Source organism: Hyperolius riggenbachi, chromosome 3 (assembly GCF_040937935.1).
Source record: "Hyperolius riggenbachi isolate aHypRig1 chromosome 3, aHypRig1.pri, whole genome shotgun sequence".
Taxonomy (NCBI): Eukaryota; Metazoa; Chordata; class Amphibia; order Anura; family Hyperoliidae; genus Hyperolius; species Hyperolius riggenbachi.
Window position 1 is genome coordinate 344139987 of NC_090648.1, and position 23392 is coordinate 344163378.

Sequence of the window (23392 nt, forward strand, 5' to 3'; positions counted from 1 at the left end):
GACATAAAACTGTCAGATATCTAGAAGAAGAAAAAAAAGGTCCTGTTTCAGAGTAGTTTAGCTGCAAGTGTTTATCGCTTCAGTTTATTTTCACTTTCGGTTCACTTTTAGGTGTCCACTAATGATACAATCTTGATTTTTCAATAGTACCAAATCTATGTAGTAGATTGGTTCGAATTTATCCTACTATGTGGTAGGGTAAACTAAATGAATTTACTTTAAATGGATACTTAAAGAGACTCCGTAACAAAAATTGCATTCTGTTTTTTATCATCCTACAAGTTCAAAAAGCTATTCTAATGTGTTCTGGCTTACTGCAGCACGTTCTACTATCACCATCTCTGTAATAAATCAACTTATCTCTCTCTTGTCAGACTTGTCAGCCTGTGTCTGGAAAGTTCTTCAGTGTTGTGGTTCTGCTATGAACTCCCCCGTCCAGGCCCCTGTATGCACACTGCCTGTTTGTTATTTAGGATTAGAGCAGCTTCTCTCTTCTCTCTTATCTTTTACAAGCTGGATAAATCGTCCTCTGAGCTGGCTGGGCTTTCACATACTGAAGAATTACAGACAAGGGCAAAGCTGTTTGCAGGAAGAAAAAAGAGCAGCCTGAAACTTCAGTGCATGAGAACAGGGGGAAAGAAACACACAAATAATCTCTTGAGATTCAAAAGGAAGGCTGTATACAGCCTGCTTGTGTATGATTGTATTTTGTATGTGTGGACATACTGTACATCAACCTACTTCCTGTTTTGGTGGCCATTTTGTTTGTTTAGAAACAAACTTTTTAAAACTGTTTTTAACCACTTTTAATGCGTCGAAGAGCGGCGAAATTGTGACAGAGGGTAATAGGAGATGTCCCCTAACGCACTGGTATGTTTACTTTTGTGCGATTTTAACAATACAGATTCTCTTTAAGGCAGTTCCTCATATTTTGAAGACCTGGTAAGATTGAACAAAGACACTTGTATCATTTGTGGGCATCTTTGGGGAGATATTGGGCCTGATTCACAAAGCAGTGATAACGCAGTTATCACGCCTAAAAGACTTTAGGCGTGATAACCTTTGCACTGCTGAGTTAGCACCGTTTTGTGCTCTTTATCGCGCGCAAAGTCCCGCGCGCAGCGCACATAGGGTTTAATGGGCGCATAGCGCGCACTGCACCGTGCGCTGCGCGATTGCACGCGCAAAACTTTGCGCGCAGGAATTTCACGCAAGTTTCATTTTATCACGCCCAGTGTTCTCCCCAGAAATTTTTTCCAGCCGGGTGGCATGAAAAAGTAGCCGGGTGGCGTGCGAGGGGGGATGCAACTCTGCTTACAGAATAAAAAGAGGATGAGGAGGCAAACCGATGTACCTGCTAAGTACACAGAATGCAATTTCCGGACAGATTTACTGTCAGTTCGACAATTTTCAACATGCCTGATCTGATTTCCGATTTTCTGTTCACTTCTATAGGAAATCGTGCAGAAATCAGATAGGACATGTTGGGAATAATCGATCTGACAGTAGATCTGTCAGAAAATTGCATTGTGTGTACCTAGCAGATTGTTTCAGATTAAGGTGCTCAGGTCCCTTTTTAAGCAGACCTGAACAGACAACCTCCTCTCTGCTCTAAAAGATGCACAACAGCATAACCTTTAAAGGACAACTGTAGTGAGAAGAATATGGAGACTGCCATATTTATTTCTTCTTAAACAATACCAGTTGCCTGGCAGCCCTGCTGATCTATTTGGCTGCAGTAGTGTCTGAATCACACCAGAAACAAGCATGCAGCTAATCTTGTCAGATCTGTCAATATGATCAGAAACATCGGATATGCTGCATGCTTGTTCAGAGGCTAGGGTAAAAGTATTAGAGGCAGGGGATCAGCAGGACAGCCAGGCAACTGGCATTGCTTATATGTAAATAATTATGGCAGCTTCCATATCAGTTTCACTTCAGTTGTCCTTTAAAGAAAAACATTTGTTACAGCTGATACAAATGCTGCAATAAATCTGCAGTGTGTCTACTTCCTGCTTTCTTGTAAGCAGACATGTTAACATTCAGGGCTTTTCAAATGAGCTTCTCTGCAGTCATGTGACACAGAAAGAGATCAAATTAGACAGGCTAAACTGTGTGTGTAAATACAGGGTGCATTTCTCTGCTTTCCTTCTGTCCTGTGCAAGAGTTCAGCTCCACTAAATTTCCCCAGTGTGCAGGGGGAGGGGCAGCACTACAGATACAAAGCTGGGGCCAGCGAGAAACACACACAGCAGGAGACAAGTGCACAGGGGGCTGCCTACAGACAGCCTGTCATTCAACATGCTCTGCATGGCTGTGTCTCCTCTGCTCACCCCTGCCCCCCCCCCCAAAGTAAATAAACATGCAGAGGCCTGAAGGGGCATCACTTCTCCTGATCTCCGTGTCTCCCTCCAGCTGGATTAAACGTGCAGCTGCCGTTTTCAACTACTCAGGCATGTTGTTTAGCTGCAGTCTGGAGGAGAAAGAGAGACTACGTGAGCCGCTCTGAGGCTGTCCCGGAAACTCACGTGGCTCTCATCTCACTCCTGGAAGCTGCTGCTGTGTGGGCGTTTTTTTTGCTTTACTGCTCTCTCCGGTTTCATTAACGAGAGTGAGAGGCACCGTAATAAAACAGATCCTATCACTTGGAGAGCAGTAGGAAGAATCGGAGCAGGAGTCCCGCCCCTTACAACCCGCCCAGCCAATCCCTCCCTGTCTCACCAGAACACTTGAGCTGACAGGCAGAGGAGCGCTCCTTCAGTGTACAGCATCAGCCTTTGCTATTGTGCGAGGCTGGCGCTGACTGAAAGCAGGCAATGGAGCGCTCCTAAGTGAAGTTTACTAGAAGCCCCAGGCGAGCACATGACAGGCGGGCGGGGCTTCAAATCAGCCGGGCGGCCCGCCCACCTAATTAGCCCTGGGGAGAACACTGACGCCTAAACTGACTTTAGGCGTGATAAAGGGCTTTTCACAGGTGTGCAAACACTTTGCACCGCTTTGTGAATCAGGCCCATTGTCTTTATAAAGCATTGTTTCCTAATCTACTCCATTAATATGCTTCACTTTTTAAACACTAGTCCCTAGGTTCTCAACGTGTGGTACGTGTACCCCAGGGGGTACTTGTGATGGTTTCAGGCGGTACTCGGGCTTGATATACTTAACCAAGAATAATACATTTAGTGTTTTAGAAAATGATAAATCGTACTTCAACAACACCAAATTAGTATTAGCTAATTAAAAGCAATAGTAAATGTTCGGAAATTTAGAACCAATTATTATGTACTACAATTAAATATATATTTGTCAAGGGGTACTTGTGATAATGTTTACTGTGCTATGGCGTTCTTGGTGAGTACAGTACAAAATGTTGAGAAACACTGCACTAGTCAATACAGGTAGTCCCAGACTTACGAACAACCCACTTATGAAAGACCTACCAATACGAATGGCCCAGAAATATGGTTTTATTTTATTTTTTTTCAAAAAGACCTTGTGGTTTTTGAGAAAATCAATTTAAAAATGTTCAAATGAAAATTTTTTTTTTTTAATGACATTTTGCTGCAATACAATGAGGGCACAGGGAGACAACGGTGATACAGTGAGGGGCAGAGGTGGCACATAGGGGGGCACTGTAGGCACAGGGGTGCAAAGATGAGATACAGGGGTCAGAGCACAGTGTTTTGACTTAAGAATGGATTCAGGTTAAGAACTAACCTACAGTCCCTATCTCGTTCTTAACTGGGGACTACCTGTATTTATTTATCAGGATCGTACTTAAAATAAGAAAGTTACTGCATCTCTATATGTTAAATAGATACATCCCAGTATAGTTATCAGTAGAAAAGACACAACAATTTGCTTTAGTACCATTTATTGCTTTTTTCTGTTTGTAATGACTGGGTTAATAAAACATGACTTCTGATTGGTGTTTTAGTTAAAGAGAACCCGAGGTGGGTTTGAAGAATATTATCTGCATACAGAGGCTGGATCTGCCTATACAGCCCAGCCTCTGTTGCTATCCCAAACCTCCCTAAGGTCCCCCTGCACTCTGCAATCCCTCATAAATCGCAGCCACGCTGCTGACAAACAGCTTGTCAGAGTTGGCTGTGTTTATCTCTATAGTGTCAGTCTGCTGCTCTCCCTGCCTCCTGCAGAACTCCAGTCACCGCCTGCATCCCTTCCCTCCCTGCTGATTGGAGGGAAGGGACGGGGGCAGGGACCGGAGCTATGCAGGAGGCGGGGGAGCAGCTGAGACTGACACTACAGATGTAAACACAGCCTCACAGCACGGCTGTGATTTATGAGGGATTGCAGAGTGCAGGGGGACCTTAGGGGGGTTTGGGATAGCAACAGAGGCTGGGCTGTATAGGCAGATCCAGCCTCTGTATGCAGATAACATTCTTTAAACACACCTCGGGTTCTCTTTAAAGGACAACTGAAGTGAGAGGTATATGGAGGCTGCCATATTTATTCCTTTTAAAAAATACCAGTTGCCTGGCAGCCCTGCTGATCTATTGAATGCAGAATTGTCTGAATAACAACAGAAACAAGCATGCAGCTAATCTTGTCAGATCTGACAATAATGTTCTGCTGCATGCATGTTCAGGGTCCATGGCTAAAAGTATTAGAGGCAGCGGATCAGCAGGACAGCCAGGTAACTGGTATTGCTTATAAGGAAATCAATATGGCAGCCTCCATATCACTCTCATTTCAGTTCTCCTTTAAAGCACACCTGAAAGAGCATGTGATACGAGATAAACATAGGTACAAGTAATACTAGACCTACTAAGAAAGTTGTCTGAAGTCCCTTTCTGTTTCCCAGTACAGCAAGTGTAACTGGTTACGTATGCAAATGAGCGTCCTGAAAAAAATGGAAGCCAAAAGAGCTGAAAAAGTGTAAGGGAAGGCTTGTGATACGTTTTTGTTTTTTTTTAGTGCTGAAAAGTACAAAGGGTCATTACTCTGTTGTTCAGCTCAACAAGGCAGATTTGTCTGGGCTGCTGTGTAGAATTAAGTCTTAAATAAAGCATTTAAACTTAACATAAAAATATGAGATTGAGTTCTATGTTAAACTTCTAGTAAAACACATAAAATTAATAATCTCATAAGTTTATTTTCACTTTAGGTTTGTTTTACATATACCACCTTATGCTTATGGAGGGTGAATTCTGACCACTTCACAGTGCTGTTATGTGTCTCTGTCTGCTTACAGGTTCTGTGCATCCTGTGGGACATGGAGAGTGAGGATGTGGAGGATATGCTACAAGAATTTATCAACAAGTCATTACTGTACTGTGATCGCAATGGCAAATCATTCCTTTATTATTTGCATGACCTTCAGCTGGATTTTCTCACAGAGAGGAACAGAGACCACTTACCTGTATGAGCATATGACAATACCATATATATACTGTATATAAATATAGGTGACATTCACCCAAGTTATTATATATTCTAATGTCATGTCACATTTTATTGCAGGAACTGCATGCCAAGCTGGTCAGTCAGTATCTAAAACATTATTCACATGTTCTGCCTACTGCGCATCAAGAGGACTGTGCATACTGGTACCATTACCTAGCCTACCACATGGCCCAGGCCAATATGCATCAAGTAGGTACATTTACCAACTCATGTTAAATGTAGTGGTGTACCAGGAAACTCACTCCACTGTTCTAGCCCAGGCTGAACCTAAATTGTTTCTGATGTTTTGTCACATAGGAGGCCCTAGTGGAGAAGATATGTAAGATATACCGTATATACTCAAAGTCAAGAATTAGACAACTCTTCCAAAGCTGGAGATCTAATTAAGTATTGTACATCTTAAAGGACAACTTAAGTGAGAAGAATATAGAGGCTGCCATATTTATTTTCTTTTAAACAATACCAGTTTCTTGGCAGCCCTGCTGATATATTTGGCTGCAGTAGTGTCTGAATTACACCAGAAACAAGCATGCATCTCTTGTGACAACTGATAATGTCAGAAACACTTGATCTGTATATGTTCGTTCAGGGTCTGTGGCTAAAGGTATTAGAGGCAGATGATCAGCAGGACAGCCAGGCAACTGGTATTGTGAAAAGGAAATAAATATGGCAGCCTCCATATCCCTCTTGCATCCCTCTCGCTTCAGTTTTCCCTTAAGCCTCGTACGCACATTAAATGGAATTTGGCTGTCTGTACAGTGTCTGCCCTGCAATGTCACTTGCAAATTTCATGTGCTTTATCATAGTTGCTAATATTCAGATGAAGAGATAGCACAGAACTGGTTCAGCAACTTCTGTATTGGAGCAAGTCCAGGAAATAAAACATGAGGTTTGTCCTTTCCTGGACTTGCTCCAACACAGCCCTTGCTGTACAAGTGGCGTGCTGTGTCTTCATTTGAATAATGTCATGTTGGTTTGCAGGGGGTGGTGTCCGTGTGGAGACTGAGCACTGGTCAGGGTCAGAGTACCAGCTTATTAACCAGAGGTTAAAAAGCTGGTACTTATTAACCTCTGGTTAATAAGTAGGGTTACAAAAAATGGGGAAAATGTTAGTGCGTCTTATGGTCCAAATGTGGCCCCACAGCCTCCCCTAAAATAAATCCCTGGCAACCTAGTGGTCCCCTCCTCCCTCCAATGCGCAGCGACTGCAGCCTGATCAGTGTCACTGACCCTGCTCCTTCCCAGGTGCGGTGACAGCGGCAATGGCCCCTGGTGATCCTCTGATCACTCCCTCCACTGCACAGCGGCTTCAGTCTGTTTTCCACTCACCCTGCTCTGTCCCAGGTGCGATATGTCCTCAGGCGATTATTTTCTTTTTATTATTTATTTATTTTTTTTGACAATCAGCAAGCTCTTGTAGCTTGTAGCCCGGCATAAGATATTAGCTTCATCAGCACGCTCTTGAGCCAGGGCCAAGTTTTGCAACATAGTCAATATCATATTTATTAAACAAGACTGCATTAAAACAATTCCCGAAGGAAGAGGGAAAAAAAAAAAAAGACAAAGAAAAGACAGAAAGGAGAAAATAGGTAGAAAAATTATTCCAGTATGGTAAATCCTGACCTAATCGTATTAACGGTAACAGAAAAAGAGTAGTTTTAAGAAAATGGTTTCAGATTCCTTATGCTTATCGGCTCTCAGCACCAGAACACCAGGTTGGACAGAAATATTCCCCTCCATCGTCTAGTTGGCCATCCCGATGGTCAAATATACGACCAACAACCTAAATCCTAGCATATTCAGGGTAATATCTGTCATGTAATTTGTATAGCTCTTCCTTTTCAATTTCAGCCATAACCGGAGTAAGTCAACTAGATCCTAGGTTCTCAACGTGTGGTACGTGTACCCCAGGGGGTACTTCTGATGGTTCCAGGGGGTACTCAGGCGTGATATACTTAACCAAGAACAACACATTTAGAGTTTAAGAAAATTATAAATCTTATTTAAACACCAGATTTGTGTTTTGGCTAATTAAAAGCAATAGTAAATGCTTGGAAATGGTTTAGGAACCAAGTATCATGTACTAGGATTAAATATATATTTGCAAGGGGTACCTGTGATAATGTTTACTATGCTAGGGGGTACTTGGTGAGTACAGGGTTTTAATAGGGGTACATACCAATAAAATGTTGAGAAACACTGAACTAGATCATACCCCATAAGACTAACAGACTAACAGTCACTACCTAATATAGGTCGACTATTTTCCCAATGAAAGATTTCCAAAGCCAATAAAGTTTCGAGGAGTGATCCGAAGGATTGCAATCTGTGTCCTCTACAACATTATCTTCAATTCCCAAATAGAACAGTACTTTTTCCTTCCATTCTTGTATACTGAATGTAGATGGATATTTCCATTTTTCTGCTATCTTGCGTGCAATTAATAGGGCAAAATTAACTACTTTGCCCTTAACCGGTACTTCCGTTGCGGTATCAGGTTCAGAATAGTTTCTAAAAAGAGTTGTTAATAAGTAGGGTTACATTTCTTGGTTGGATTTACCATAGTTGCCCAGTAGATAGGATGGATTGTGCCTATATCAAACAAAGGCTTTGCCTAAGGAGAAAAAATATACTGTATTTTTTGGACCATAAGACGCACCCCACCCCCCAAAAAAATAGAAAGAAAATGTTAGTGCGTCTTATGGTCCAAATGTGGCCCCACAGCCTCCCCTAAAATGAATCCCTGGCAGCCTAGTGGTCCCCTCCTCCCTCCCTCCAATGCGCAGCGACTGCAGCCTGATCAGTGTCACTGACCCTGCTCCTTGCCAGGTGCGGTGACAGTGGCAATGGCCCCTGGTGATCCTCTGATCACTCCCTCCACTGCGCAGCAGCTGCAGTCTGTTTTCCACTCACCCTGTCCCAGGTGCGATATGTCCTCAGGCAATCTTCTGGTTTAGCCCTCCCTCTGGTGCACAGTGGCTGCAGCCTTTTAAGATCACTCTCTAGTGTGTCTCGGGAGCGGCGGTTCTGCTCTCAATACTTCAGCAGACACAGTGGCTGCAGCCCGTTTAGATCACTCTCTATTATGTCTCGGGAGCGACGGTTCTGCTCTCAATACTTTGGCAGGCATGGTGACATACTATGTCTTTAAGGATCTCTCGCTTGATGACCTCATCAAGCAAGGCCCCTTAGCTACAGTATGTCTTCATGCCTGCTGAAGTATTGAGAGCAGAACCGTCGCTCCCGAGACATAATAGAGAGTGATCTTAACGGGCTGCAGCCACTGTGCACCGGAGGGAGGGCTGGATCTGAGGATCGCCTGAGGACATTTCCGCTGTCACCGCACCTGGGATAGAGCAGGGTGAGTGGCAAACTGGCTGCTGCCGCTGCGCAGTGGAGGGGAGGGATCAGAGTATCACATGGGGACATAGCCTTTATCACTGTAAACAGGATGGTGCAGGGTCACTGATTGTGCTTTTCTCCGGTCCTCCCAGGGCAAGCTGCTTTTATTTACAGATGGGCTTCTCTGCTTGTCGCGGTAATGCGGTTTCACAATTGTGCTTACAAGGATGTTTGTACCTTGGTAGGAGCATACTCTGTTTATAGTTGCCATTTATGCACATTTTACTTTTTCAGTTGTTATCCACTGAATATAACTACTGTATAGGTTTTCCATATAGCTGGTTTCTTATTATATGCACCGATTGCAGAGTCCTGACTTGAATCCAATTGGGAATCTGTGGAGGGAACTAAAGATCAGGGTGGTTGCAAGAAGAGCTCGTTCACACTGGAGTCGATTTGTGTTTTTGTTTTTTTTTGTGTGTGTTTTCTTTAAGCACTGGCGATTTTCAAAATCGCCCTGAAAGCGCTTGTGCAATGATTCTCTATGAGAGAGTTCACGTCTAAGCGGTTTGTTTCCGATCCGCTTAGAAAAGCGCTTTTCACAAAAATGCAACGCCCACCCAATCGCCGGGAATCGGGAATAAAAATCACGTCAATTAACAAAACGCGAGCACAACGCAATGGGGACGGGGCCGAAGACCCTCCAAAGAGTGTGAGCTCGCTGCTAAACATTTTTTTTCTTCTTTCTCAGTCTGAAAGATTTAATATTCAGCTGCGCACCTGACAGTTTTTCTCCTGTCAGACCCAGGCTATAGTGTCCCTTACTGATAATAATAATAATAAAAAAAATGACAGCCATAAAATAATTTCCTGCTAAAGAACTGGGCTTCCAAGAGCAGGGGATAGATAAAAAAATGTCATTAGTTCATATATTTTAGCACACAGAGACATGGAACAGACTTTCATTGAGCTGAGATGAAACAAATCTACTTTTTTTTTTTTTTTTTTTAGTAAACCTGTAATAAAAAACATAATAATGGGGATGCAGTGAAGACTATTGAATAAAATATACTGAGTAGAATTGGTAGAATAGAGGCGCCAAAACAGGATAAGATAGGTTAAAAACCGTTTAAAAAGAGGGGGTGGGTGGATCCCCTACCCTCATAAAAATGACCAGGCTAAATCCAAGCCGTAACTAATACAAGAAAGATATTTATTGGTCTCCAATAACTGTAACTCTCCAGCACTGTATTTGGAGACCAATAAATATCTTTCTTGTATTAGTTACGGCTTGGATTTAGGCTGCATTTCCACTTGTGCGGTGCGAATCGCCGCGGTAAAAATTTGCATGCGGATGCGAATTTCGCATGCGGGTCTATGCGAATTTTTGTGTGAATTCGCATGAAAATTCGCATGGATGACGATGTATGCGAATTTAACCATGGCAGTGCTGGTGTGCTTTTCCATTGTTTCTATGTGAATTTTCATGCGAATTCGCACGAAAATTCGCATACCCAAACCTCTAGCGAATTTCCTATTAAATACATTGTATGCGATTCGCATAGCGGTATGCGATATGCGAATTCTGATGGCTCTGCCATGCGAATTTTTTCTGCACAGAAAAACGCAAAAGAATCCTGACAAGTGGAAACAGTCCCATTCACTTGTATTGCTATGCGAATTTGCATGCGAATTCGCAATAGTGGAAATGGGCCCTGATAGCTCAATTTCATTGGAGGCAGCTACAAGATAATTTAGCAGATCCCAGATCTGCAACCCAGGTAAAATTCCCCCCTTCTAAGTGAATAATCTCTCTACAGCTAAGAGACAGAACCACAACACTCAAGTCTATGGAACAGCATCTCTGTCTAGCTAAGAGCTACAGACACCACGCAACACTCAAATTGGTGGAAATGCATCTCATAAAGTTTATATTGCATGTGATATTTGTGATACAGGTACAGACATTGATGTATTACAGTAAGCACCAAGTACAGTGAAATTCAACAGTATAAAGCATAAAGCTTAGAAACCAATGCACACAATGTATACATTAATACAGGTAACCTGAATGCAGCTTCCCAATATGTCCTACAAATACAACCCATATTACCCAGAACCATTACATGATCTTATCTTACCCAAGCCAAGAGAAACAGTTCTCACCGCAGACCACAGCACACAGAGAGTAGAAAACAGCATGCTCAAAGACAATATACCCCTTGACTCCACCCCCTCAACATACATCACTTCCCTGTGAGAAGGCTCAGTGTGATTGGCTGAAAGGATGCAGATTTGAATTTTAGCTCCGCCTAAGGTCAGTTAGCAGGAAGTGAAGTCTTTTGTCTTAGAAACGTGCTCTAAAAATGGATGCAATGCCTGCTCCACAAAAGCAAGCAGTGAAACATACAGTCCATATTTTACAATCCCCCACTTGAAGGTGATCAAAAGTTTTGAGAGAACCTTCACAAACTTTAACAGTCCATATATCCATGAATGGGATTAATTTGGATTCCAATGTCCATATAAAGAGTCCATAAAAGTTCAAAGTAAAACAGTCCATAAAGTTGTCCTTTGTTCAAATGTTTTTCCAGGTTGCAGATTTTAAAGTTCATAATGACTCCAGTGTGGATGCATTCACTAGATCAATTATTAGTTCCACCTACAGTTGAGCAAAAATAACAGAACACAAAGCAACACAATTCACAGACTCACAAGTCTTATTATTTAGTTTAGGCAGTTTTGATAAGGCTCCTGATTGAAAATGACTATGATATACAAAGACACTGCATGGGACCCATAACATTTTCCAAGATTACCAATTTGGAGACTAGCACACACTTCATCCACTACTACTCCATGTTCAGGTCATGCCTAGAATGCAAACATCTGCCATTATCTGCCCAGCTCACTGTCTCAGCTCTCTGATCACTCACCACTCTGGGTGGTCACACTCCAGCTCTGTGTGGCTTCCATTGCCGAGTCCCTTTCCCAGCTTTCACTGGTTCACTGTGGTTTTACGCGGTTGCTGAGATTTTGCACTTAGACATCCATGGCAAGTTACACCTGCCTCTCCACTTACTCAGCCCGCACTGACAGTAACACGTCACTTCCTGGCAGCACTCAAGCATGCCACTTACCAAGCAAGGATGGACTCATGATGCTCCCACACTCAGTTTGTGTAGCACACGGCACCTTGCATGCCACAGATGCTGGGAAATTAGCCAAAGAGCTCTCCACTCCGTGATTCTGAAACAGACAGGTTAGCAGACAAAGCACAGCAATGGAACCTCATTATGATTTCATAGCTTCAAAAGCATATGCGTGAACTATATTACCTACTAAGTACAATAGTACTGCAAACTGATTTCAATCACTAGGGTCACCCATGTCTCTGTACATCAGCATCATCTCCAATTGTGACTCTGTAAACTTGCAACACATAGAAAATGTTATACCAATCGTAACAGACTTTGATATCTGGACTGTAACACTCTAAACGCAATGCTTTTCAACACTCTGGAAAACGATTTCTGTTAGATGTAGACATACACAGTTCAATCCCAATACACAGTTACACAATCTTATGGACCTTTGACTGCATTTAAAAAAACATCTCCAGGGTTTAGATACTCATAATGAGAGCACATGGACTTTCAATATTTGCTGAATATGATTAATAATTCTGGCTAAATCTTGGCTAAGATATGATCTGCATATGGAAACTGTACAATTATTTGGGCATCTACAATAACAATAGGAACAGTTTAAATTGTGCTATCTGTAACAAAACAAACAGAGCAAACATCCCCCACTTGGCTATATGCAAACCCCCATCAACACAGTAAAAATAATAAAAGCAAAACTGTTGTGTGCTTTGCAGTTTCAGGTTAATGCAAAATACCTGACAAAAGCCCACGTGAAAAACAAAAACTTCAGATTGAACATGCCTTTCCGTATGTTAATTTTTATAACCAACTTTAAATTACAAATTTTAAGACATGTTAAATCTGGTTAACCCGAAATAAATTGTTGCCTTGCAAAACGCAAAATTAAAAACATCACAATGGCCAGCAACTTTGTGCATGGGTCCTTCAGGCCATTCACAAAACCCTCTACTGTAGTAAACAAACAAAGGCAACCCATTTAGATTTACATAGCTACAGTCAGCACCTGAAACTACAACAGTAATTTAGAATTTAACTTTTCTGACTGTAGATAAAATGATCAATTAAATAAAGAGGCTTATTCCTATCTCTAAAAAAAATACGTTAGGATCCTCTTTATACATAAAAGCATACATAGACAGATAAACAACAAAACACAGCTCGGATCTTCTTTTGTTCCTCGGTTTCCTATGGAACAGAAACTGGAAAACCATTATTAACCTCTAACAAGATCCCTGCACAAACGGTGCTCTGGAATGTTCCTCATTTTCCTATATTCCAGTATCTCCTGCTGTATTTCATTGACCTCCTGAGTAAGTTTTCCTGGAAACCAACTTACCTCAGCTTGTAAGTTGTCCTTCTGTGCCCTAACGCTGTAAGGAACCCAGGACCTATCCTGGCCCCTCTGCCTGTTCCCCCAACTTGGAGAGTACACCTCAGCTTCTCTCCTCCTGGTAAGGAATTTATTATCGCTGAAATAATTCTGCCTGTCTCTCCCAATTGACGGGCAAAATCGTTTCATGTGTCCCTGTTCTCCACAGTGGTAGCAACGCCGGGTCACATGACTTCTCTGGGGCTTATTTACTATATGTGCATCTCTGTCCCTTACAGGCTGCACAGCAAAAACTCCATTGAAATTTCTCTTGTGCTGCACTGATGATTTGAAAGGGTTATTTTTCAAATCATCTCTTGGACTCTCTAAAGTCCTGTTTCTCTGAATGGGCCTTGCCCGAGCATGCTCCTGCTTACTCTCTGGCAACTCAAAAACTGAAGAACCACTGCATTCAGAAGAACTACTATAACCAGCATCACTTTCACCTGGACACTGATTAACTGCTTCGCTACTGGAGGACACAGACAATGTTTCCAACTTGCATTGTGCAATCTTCAACTGCTCAGTCAGACCTGCATTCTGAAGAAGCAATCTTTTATTTTCCTCAACAATTTGTTGCTGGAAATGGCAACCACATTTGCCTCTTCAGCAGCAATTGTTAAAATGGAGATTGCACTTTGCAAGTCTTTCACACTGTCTTTCAGCCTCTGAACCTCATTTTCTAGGTTTGATTTTTGTTCAACCAGACCCCTGTATTGCTCTGCTATCCATTGGGCTGCAAAAATAAGCATAGCTTTGCCCTCCTTTTTCTTCAGCTTCTTATTGTTTATCAGATCACACACATACATTTGGGCTTGTTTCCATGGATCTATAGAGCTTTGCATTACATTAACCATACCTTCTAGATCTTTTACTTTAGTCTTTTTCACAAGAAACCATTGCACAAAGGTCTCCATTTTGTTTACCTCTAGCAAGACAATGGCCACTCTATTCAATGCAAGCACTTTGATCTCTGTACACAACAATAGGCAGAGTCTACACTGAAACCAAGTGGCTGCTACACCACATGCTGCTTGCTCACTTTTTAATCTGTCTGAAGTATAACATCAATTTCAGACCTCAAACACAAATCCAACATGCAATACACAATGTTTAGAGAGAATATTCACCATTTCACACAGTACTGCTTTCTTAATTGGGGCATCAGACCCTCTTTAGGAATATCAGATTCCTGGAAAGCTTTCTTGGGCATCAGACCCATTTATTTTCTTTAGGAATATCAGATTCCTGGGAGAGGCGCTACAGAAGCGCTTTCCTTCCGGGTTCTATTAATCCGCTCTAACAGTACAGGGTGGTAATAAAAATATAATTAATCACCCAATACTGTATATGGCGGATCCCACTTCTGACACCAAACTGATAGCTCAATTTCATTGGAGGCAGCTACAAGATAATTTAGCAGATGCCAGATCTGCAACCCAGGTAAAATTCCCCCCTTCTAAGTGAATAATCTCTCTCCAGCTAAGAGACAGAACCACAACACTCAAGTCTATGGAACAGCATCTCTGTCTAGCTAAGAGCTACAGACACCACGCAACACTCAAATTGGTGGAAATGCATCTCATAAAGTTTATATTGCATGTGATATTTGTGATACAGGTACAGACATTGATGTATTACAGTAAGCACCAAGTACAGTGAAATTCAACAGTATAAAGCATAAAGCTTAGAAACCAATGCACACAATGTATACATTAATACAGGTAACCTGAATGCAGCTTCCCAATATGTCCTACAAATACAACCCATATTACCCAGAACCATTACATGATCTTATCTTACCCAAGCCAAGAGAAACAGTTCTCACCGCAGACCACAGCACACAGAGAGTAGAAAACAGCATGCTCAAAGACAATATACCCCTTGACTCCACCCCCTCAACATACATCACTTCCCTGTGAGAAGGCTCAGTGTGATTGGCTGAAAGGATGCAGATTTGAATTTTATCTCCGCCTAAGGTCAGTTAGCAGGAAGTGAAGTCTTTTGTCTTAGAAACATGTGCTCTAAAAATGGATGCAATGCCTGCTCCACAAAAGCAAGCAGTGAAACATACAGTCCATATCTTACAGGCCCTTAGCCTGGTCATTTTTATGAGGGTAGGGGATCCACCCACCCCCTCTTTTTAAACGGTTTTTAACCTATCTTATCCTGTTTTGGCGCCTCTATTCTACCAATTCTACTCATATCTTGTCCACCCTAGGTGGAGGGTGTATCCCCATTTTCTTTCTATAGAGAGCAACTTTTTATACCTGAGTGGGGTCAGGTCAAAATTCTCCCCACCTGCTATTATAGTGGTCGCCTGCGTGGTGACCCACACTTGTGAGTATATTTTCATTTACATTTTTTCCCATATTGGTTAAACATACTACACCAGATTTGGCTCTCGGTTTTTGTTTCCTGTCTTTCAAGCACAAATAAAATATACTGTTTGCCTTCACCCACTTTTAAGACCACGCCCTCTACATATAAAATTACTATCCTTCTCCATTAACCATTTCTCTTATATTTACCATTTATTATTTTTCAATTCAAAGTCAAAAAGTACCGGTACACGCTGTAGCAAAAACTCACTTTTATTTAGGAATCAAATCATCACCATATGTTGTGACAGGAACATAATTTTAATTTTTGTGTTAAATGGGAGAAATAGCCCAATACAAGTAGTGGTTTTTATGTGTAGTGGCACATTTTATTTCACCATATAACTATAATGGTAAAAACTGAGAAATGTAATTTTTTTTTTGCTTTTTTTTTTTTGCTTTAAAAAGCATAAATAAAATCATTCTTGGGAGAAAATACTTGCAAAGAAAGACAAGTTTATCCTAAAAAAAAAAAATCTCTCTCTCTCTCTTCTCTCTCTTCTCTCTTCTCTCTCTCTCTCTTTTCTCTCTCTCTCTCTCTCTCTCTCTCTCTCTCTTCTCTCTCTCTTCTCTCTCCAAAGGTATTGCTGACTAAACGGGGACATATCTAAAACATAAAAATTGCTCTGATACTTAAGGGAGGCATTATATGACGGTACTGATGTGGTTAAGGTTCACTGAGCTAAGTGGTTGAATGTTTTGCTATGACCATGCCAACTATGCCAAAACAAAAAGTATTTTTCTGCTAAGCTGGGCTTTGTGAAGCTGATAGATTTGCTTTAAATATAAATTCTGTATATATTTTGATGTTATTTTTAGCCCAGCTATGTTAAGAAGCATTTTGACAAACGCAAATCTATTTTTACAGGAACTTTGTTCTCTTTTGTTCTCCCTGGACTGGTTAAAATCAAAAACCAGATTATATGGGCCAGCACACCTCATCCATGAGTTTGTACACTACAGAGACATCCTTGATAAGCAGGTAAGGCAAGTTAAGGAAAATTCTAGTTGTGGGTGAAAATATATTTTGCATTTTAATGTTATTAAAGCTTGGTGAAATTTGCCTTCTTAAAACAGAAGGAAATTTGCAATAATTTGTGGTTACCCTTAATGCACCACTACTGAATATGCAAATTATCCCTTTTCGTCCTTGTAAGCAAGGATAGCATCCAGAACCGCTGGTGTATAGCAAGCCTATAGCCTTAAAAATTACACAGCCATACCAAACCCACATGTGGACAGCCTGTTTCGGGCTTTTGGCCCTCATCAGTACATGGCAGGGATTGATATGGCTGTATGGGATAGGGCTTGGACCAGTACAACAGAGTAACCAAGCAAGGCTGCTTGGTTACAATGTTATTAAAGATGATCCTCTCATGTATGCAACAAGATAGGATTTTCTACAAATGCAAAATATCTGAAATTATACTTTCAGAAAACCATGGCAGTGCTACGCTGTGTACAAGACCTTCTAGAACTCCCATCCAGTGTTGCCAACCTTTCATGTTATTTTTTACTGACAAATGCCTAAAAATTTACTGACAGAAGATTGTTTTTACTGATGCGCCGAAAAATGGGCGTGGGCACACAACAGAATGTGGGCGTGGTCATGTGTGGGGCCAAATATACATGATTTTAGTAGTGCTGTAAAAGCTCTGCTGGGGAAGTTTGAGCTCTGCCAGTGTTTCCCTCCCTTCCCCCAAAATACATGTAATCTTACAGCATTTCACCAAAAATCCACGTAAAAATACAGATAATATGGCAGTGGTTCCCTAAAAATAGATGTAATCTGGCTGCAGGGATTCCCTAACATACACATAATCTGGCAGTGGTTCCCCAAAATACACTTAATCTGACAGCAGTGGTTCCCCAAAAATAGGTAGCCCCAGGTCTATAGGTGTCCCCAGAATAGGTGGCCAGCGGTATAGATGTCCCCAGAACACGTAGCCAGGGGTAGAGATGTCCCCAGAACAAGTAGCCAGGGGTATATGTGCCCAGTATAGGTAGCCAGGGGTATATGTGCCCAGTATATGTAGGCAGGGGTATATGTTCCCAGTATATGTAGCCAGGGGTATATGTGCCCAGTATATGTAGTCAGGAGTATATGTCCCCAGAATAGGTAGTCAGGTGTCCCCCCAGCAGGAGGGGAGCAGCGCAGAGAAGAGGGAGAGCTGTGGGGACAGCGGGGAAGGTGGGCCATCTCCCCCCTCCTTCCCTCACCTTAGGGCTCTCCCTTCCTCGCTCTCCCCTCCAGAACTAAGTGTTGTGCGGTGGCTGGCAGCGGGCGGAACTTACCTCCGTCTCGTTGCAGGCGCGGGATGGTCGGATGGATTTGCCGCTAGTCTGGTCTGGTCCAGACCAGAGCAGCGTCACCAGAACTTCCGGCGCTTGGAGCGAGACGGAGGTAAGTTCCGCCCGCTGCCAGCCACCGCACAACACTTTGTTCTGGAGGGGAGAGCGAGGGAGGGAGAGCCCTAAGGTGAGGGAAGGGGAGGGGGAGACGTCCGCCCTTCCCCACCGCTGATCCCACAGCTCTCCCTCTTCTCTGTGCTGCTCCCCTCCCGCTCACAGGGCGAACGATTGGCCGCCCTTACGGACGCTGCTGAATTCCTTATGGAATTCACGGGCAGCTAAATTAGTAACAAAATTTACGGTATGCCTGTAAATTTACGTGCGGTTGGCAACACTACTTCCATCTATTTGCTTGTTTTGTTTCCTGAATATCTGAAAAGAGAAGGTAGTAACATATTATACCCCATTCCCAGGCTGAGATGCCCTACTGCCATTTTTACAATCCTGTTTTTTATCTTTAGAGGGGTCCAAGGCATCAATACACACGGTAGATGATCCTCAGTCATTCAACCTACCCTCTGCCAAGAATGTATTGTGTATACAGCAGCCCTGATTTGCCTGCGAGAGATCCTGACTGCTGGATTATCTCGTGCAGTGCAGGCTGAGGCCATTTTTCTCCTCCTTACCCCTCTCACTGCATTGTGCCATCATCCCTCCACCCCCCTCTATAGCGACAGAATGGTTCTTAGCCTGATGGCTAGCAATGTGTCTGTATCTCTGCAGATAACAGTCTTTGTGAATGATGCATAAAGGCATCTAAGCACCTCTTGTGTGAAACTATTTAAAACGAACTTCCACAAGGGAGAATATTAAATGATGCGTGCTTTGTGGGGGGCAGCATTGATTTACTTGCCTACAGGGGGTTGCGCCGTTGCCCCCCTTTCTATACTAGGGTATCCATCTTACTGCTGTCGGTGCTGCAGAAATGCAAGTTTGTAGTGCCCACGATGATCTTGAGCGCTTCCCCGGCCGCTAGTGCATGCTGGGAGATGTAGTCCTGAATGTGTGGTCGGGAGACAGCTTATCCTGAAAGTCAAAGAGGGATGAGCTCACAGAAGGAGTTGGCCGCTTCAAAGCAACTGTTTCCAATAAATCGTCTTCTGTTCCTGCATGGCGTCTTGATTACTATTGGATCCTTTGCGTGTTTTGCAGGATTTGGGTCAGTGTGGCCTCACAGGAATAGCAAACTAGGTTAGCTATCCCGGCTTGTTTTAGTTGAACTTCTTGAGGATGCATGTGAGCGCTGTGTGTGGTTGTGTACAGCAATTGAAATAAGGGAGTTACACTTTCACATTTACAAATACCATGTTTAGCTGCCCTATGATTTTTATTACATTTTTTTTTTTTTTGCATTGACCTAAAATTGACTCGCATGGCTTTATCGATGAATAGGGCTCCGGTGTTTTGGATTTGTAATAAAAGCAAAGCTAAAACCCTCTCAACTCTCTGTGTGGTGTATAGAAAAGGCATTATCTGTAAAATGTTTCTATGGAAATACATGTGACCCATTATCAATGACTTACTTATTTCCTCAGGATAGTAATGCACGGGAAGATTTCCAGGAGTTTTTGTCTGTGAATGGCCATCTCCTAGGGGAGAGCTCCAACATAAACCTGGTTCAGCTGGGGCTGTCTCAGCCTGATGATTCTGCAGTGTATGAACAGTCTATTCGCCAAGCCAGGGAGGAGCTGCAGCAGGGAGCGCTCTATGTCAACTGGATGTGAGTTCCTACATATGAAAATAAGATGACTCAGGAATTTCCGGCCATACATAGCTATAAGCCAGGGTTATAGTATAAGCTGTAGTGCATAATTGTGCTTGTGGTAATACATAATGATCACACATAAATACATTAATTAATTAGCACTTGATATGGATAATACATAAATGTATGCCCATTTGTGTACTCTAGTAGATTGTAGTGATAGACTGAGTCAATGTTATAGATGGCACACGTGATAAACTACATGGTAGACAGATTTTAGTGATATGCAGATTAACAAATATATAGGTTCTACTGAAAGGCTAATGAAGAGAGATGGCCTGAACAGTTCGCTGGTGAACTTGGGCTGTTTGCCATTCGCATGTAACTTTTTTTTTTTTTAAATTGCGTTCGTATTTTACATTACAGTCAATGGCCGCCGACTTTAGTAGTTAATAGAAAAGCCCTCTTACGTGCTAGAAGCAACAAATTGTCAGGGTATGTGAAGGACAGCGGGTACAAGAGGAAAAACACATTTCAAAAAGACCTTATAGTTTTTGAGAAAATCGATTTTTTTAACCTCTTGAGGACCCCAGGCTTACATCTAAATCGCAGCTGGCAGGCTGATTACGGAGCCCCATAGTGTTTGTTTACTGAGCTCCCTGCTAATCTCACGCATTGCGAGGTTACACGCTGGTGCGTCCTGGGGGAACAAGGAAGCCATTCTGTCACTTAAAATGCCCCATGTCAGCCTGATCAGTAGAAGGCCTATGCCTGGGGCACCTAAAGATCAGGTAGGAGGGGTTAGGTGGGAGGAGAATGGTAGATGATGATTGTGTGCTTTGCCTACTACTGCAGATTGATATTGGGGAGACCACAGTTAGTGTCCTCCATTATAGAGCCCACACAGCCCTGTTTCTATAGGTAGGTAAGGCTAGTACCTTCCTAGGACTCTGTGAGCAACCAGTGCAGTTATGGAGGGGGGAGCAGCAACACACTGGGACTCCGCTGCTGGGAGGGGGGGCTAACTCCTTGCTCCCTCACCTCGGGCCCCCCCCCCTCCATGCTTCCCCCTCCATTGAAGCAGTGCATGGGCACCATGCGAAGCTCACTGTTGCCGGGATATTCAGTCTCCAGCTGCTTACTCTTACTACTTCTTGCTAACCTGCTTAGCGGTATGGACGAGCTCAGCTCGTCCATAACTGCCGCAGGGCACCGATTTTCTTAATTTTTTTTTTTTAAACACGCAGCTAGCACTTTGCTAGCTGCGTGTTGGGGACGATCGTCGCCGCCGATGCGCCGCTACCCGCCGCATAACAGGGTCCCCCCCCCCCCCCAAGACCCTATGCGCAGCCTGGCCAATCAGTGCCAGGCAGCGCTGAGGGGTGGATCGGGACTCCCTGTGACGTCACGACGTCGATGACGTCATTCCGTTCGTCGCCATGGCGACGGGGGAAGCCCTAAAGGAAATCCCGTTCAGAACGGGATTTCCTGGTGGGTTTGATCGCCGGCGGCGATCGGAAGGGTGGCAGGGATTCGGCAGGGATGGGGGAATCATGTAGCTAGCACTAGGCTAGCTACATGATTTAAAAAAAAAAATTCAAAAAATACTGCTGCACAGCCACCCTGGTGATCTTAATGGAACGCCAGGCTATACTAGGGGCACCAATACCTGGCTAAGCTATGCGGGGGCACCTATACCTGGTTAAGCTAAATTGGGGCACTTATACCTGGCTAACCTATACTGGGACACCTATGCCTGTCTAACCTATACTGGGTTCACCTATACCTGGCTAACCTATACTGGGGGCACCGATACCTGGCTAACCTATGCTGCTGGCACCCATGTCTGGCTACCTATACTGGGGACACGGGGAGGGGGACGCAATTTTGACAACCTTAGCCATGGGAGCAATTTAGCCTAGAAACTGTCCTGAGCCCCCATGTTATAAAGTCCTCTGTATTCCCTGTGTAGTGTTTTTCATTATAGTTCCCTTCATTCTAATAACCCCAGTTGCGAGATAGGGTTAAAAAGGACGCCATGCATTTGGCCGCCGCTATAGCCATAATGGCTGTAATGTGAATTACGGCTATAGCGGTGCTCAATGAGTAATTTGGGTGATGGCAAAAGTCTGCACTCAAATTGCGATTAAAAACAGCACAAATCGACCACCAGCAATAGCTGGAAGCCGAATTGCGACTTACCCCCACTGTACGACGGCTTGGAGGGAGAATAGTAGTTCATGCTCCCGGGAAATTTGCTACAGCAGGGTGAGCTGATTTTCAGCTTCAACCTGCACCCAAATTTCCCGGCACCCTTTTTACATGCACGCCCTCAGTTGTAGTGTCATTCATTATAGAGGTCCCAGTTAGTGATAGCGGGTCATGTTATAGTGCTCTTCAGTATGGGCCCTTTCATTGGAATACTTTAGTTAATGCCTTTCCTTATAGCACATTCCATTGTAACACCCTGCAGTTTAGTGCCTCCAATTACAGGGCTCACAGGTATTCTTGCCCTGTGGGTGGCATGTGTGTAGAGGAAAGGTGGGTGTGGGGTAAGGGAGCAGAGCACTGGAATCAGAAACTGCCAGAGAGAGGGTAAAACTTGTGACCAGTCCTTGGCACAGGCACTTCCATTTTAACCACTTCTTGTCCCCATGACTTGAAAATAAGTATCCGCAAAAAATCTTAGCTAATACTGTTTATTTATCTCTGACCTGATAACATCACTACAAGGTTGTAAAGTAATGACAGCAAAACCCTCTCCTCCCAGGGAATTCAATAGCAGAGTTAATAAGTAAACAAATGTAAAATACACATTCCAACATTTAGTTGTGATAATTATTGATACAGTTATTGCAAAAGTAATCAGAGCTGAACTTTGGAAATGACTAGGATATGGAGGTGGTTAATGCATTATACTTTAGGTCGGCAATGCAAGATTCAGGTCCCATCTGACTTATTACCCTGTGAGTCACCCAAAGCCACCACAGTTATGACTTGGCATACAGTTATGTGGCACCCATCTTCAGCAGAGAAAGGCAATAGATCTGTGTGGAAGTGTTACAGTTAAGGTGAGCTGGCACAGTTGATGCACTATAGATATCTATATTAAGCTACAGAAAACGTACAACAGATTCCAGCGCACACTGCCAATTGATTTGAATGGTAAATTCATTGAATACTGCTTTATCATTTGCAGAAATAAGCAAAGCATGAAAACCTTGCCCACCCTTGCAGTGCGTCCTCACGCTGAAGCAGTGTACCATGCATGCTTTTCCCATGATGGACAGAAGATCGCATCCTGTGGAGCAGATAAAACCTTACAGGTAATACATGTGCTGAGGGCAGAGTTCCTATTTTAAGTATTGTAAACCTATGTTAATACTACTTTTTTCACAGTAGTGGTCCTGTAATCAGGCATTGGACAAGCTAAAATCTAGAGAGCCACATGCTCTGCATTAAAACATTTTTATCCTTACTCCACATTGTGCGGACTGCCTCTTCACTCTCTGCCATTGTGGGCCCGAGCAGCCCGGTTTCTGCACTGTCGACAGGATTGAGGTTTAGAGCGGAATATCACCCACTTCGTCACAATCCGAATACAGCTGTGAGTTCTATAAAGCAAACCTGACCAGCCACTAGAAAAATG

The 23392-nt window shown here is 43.0% G+C and overlaps 1 protein-coding gene across 6 annotated transcripts in view; it reads left to right on the forward strand.

Annotated features, from left to right (window-relative positions):
- The window catches only part of APAF1 (apoptotic peptidase activating factor 1), a 182981-nt gene that overhangs the window by 49271 nt on the left and 110318 nt on the right, over positions 1-23392 (forward strand). For all 6 annotated transcript variants that reach the window (XM_068276989.1, XM_068276987.1, XM_068276986.1 and 3 more), the window contains 5 exons: positions 5213-5380; positions 5482-5613; positions 16555-16668; positions 19574-19758; positions 22943-23069. In XM_068276989.1, coding sequence (XP_068133090.1) covers positions 5213-5380; positions 5482-5613; positions 16555-16668; positions 19574-19758; positions 22943-23069 — 726 coding nt within the window. The remainder of the gene's footprint in view (positions 1-5212; positions 5381-5481; positions 5614-16554; positions 16669-19573; positions 19759-22942; positions 23070-23392) is intronic.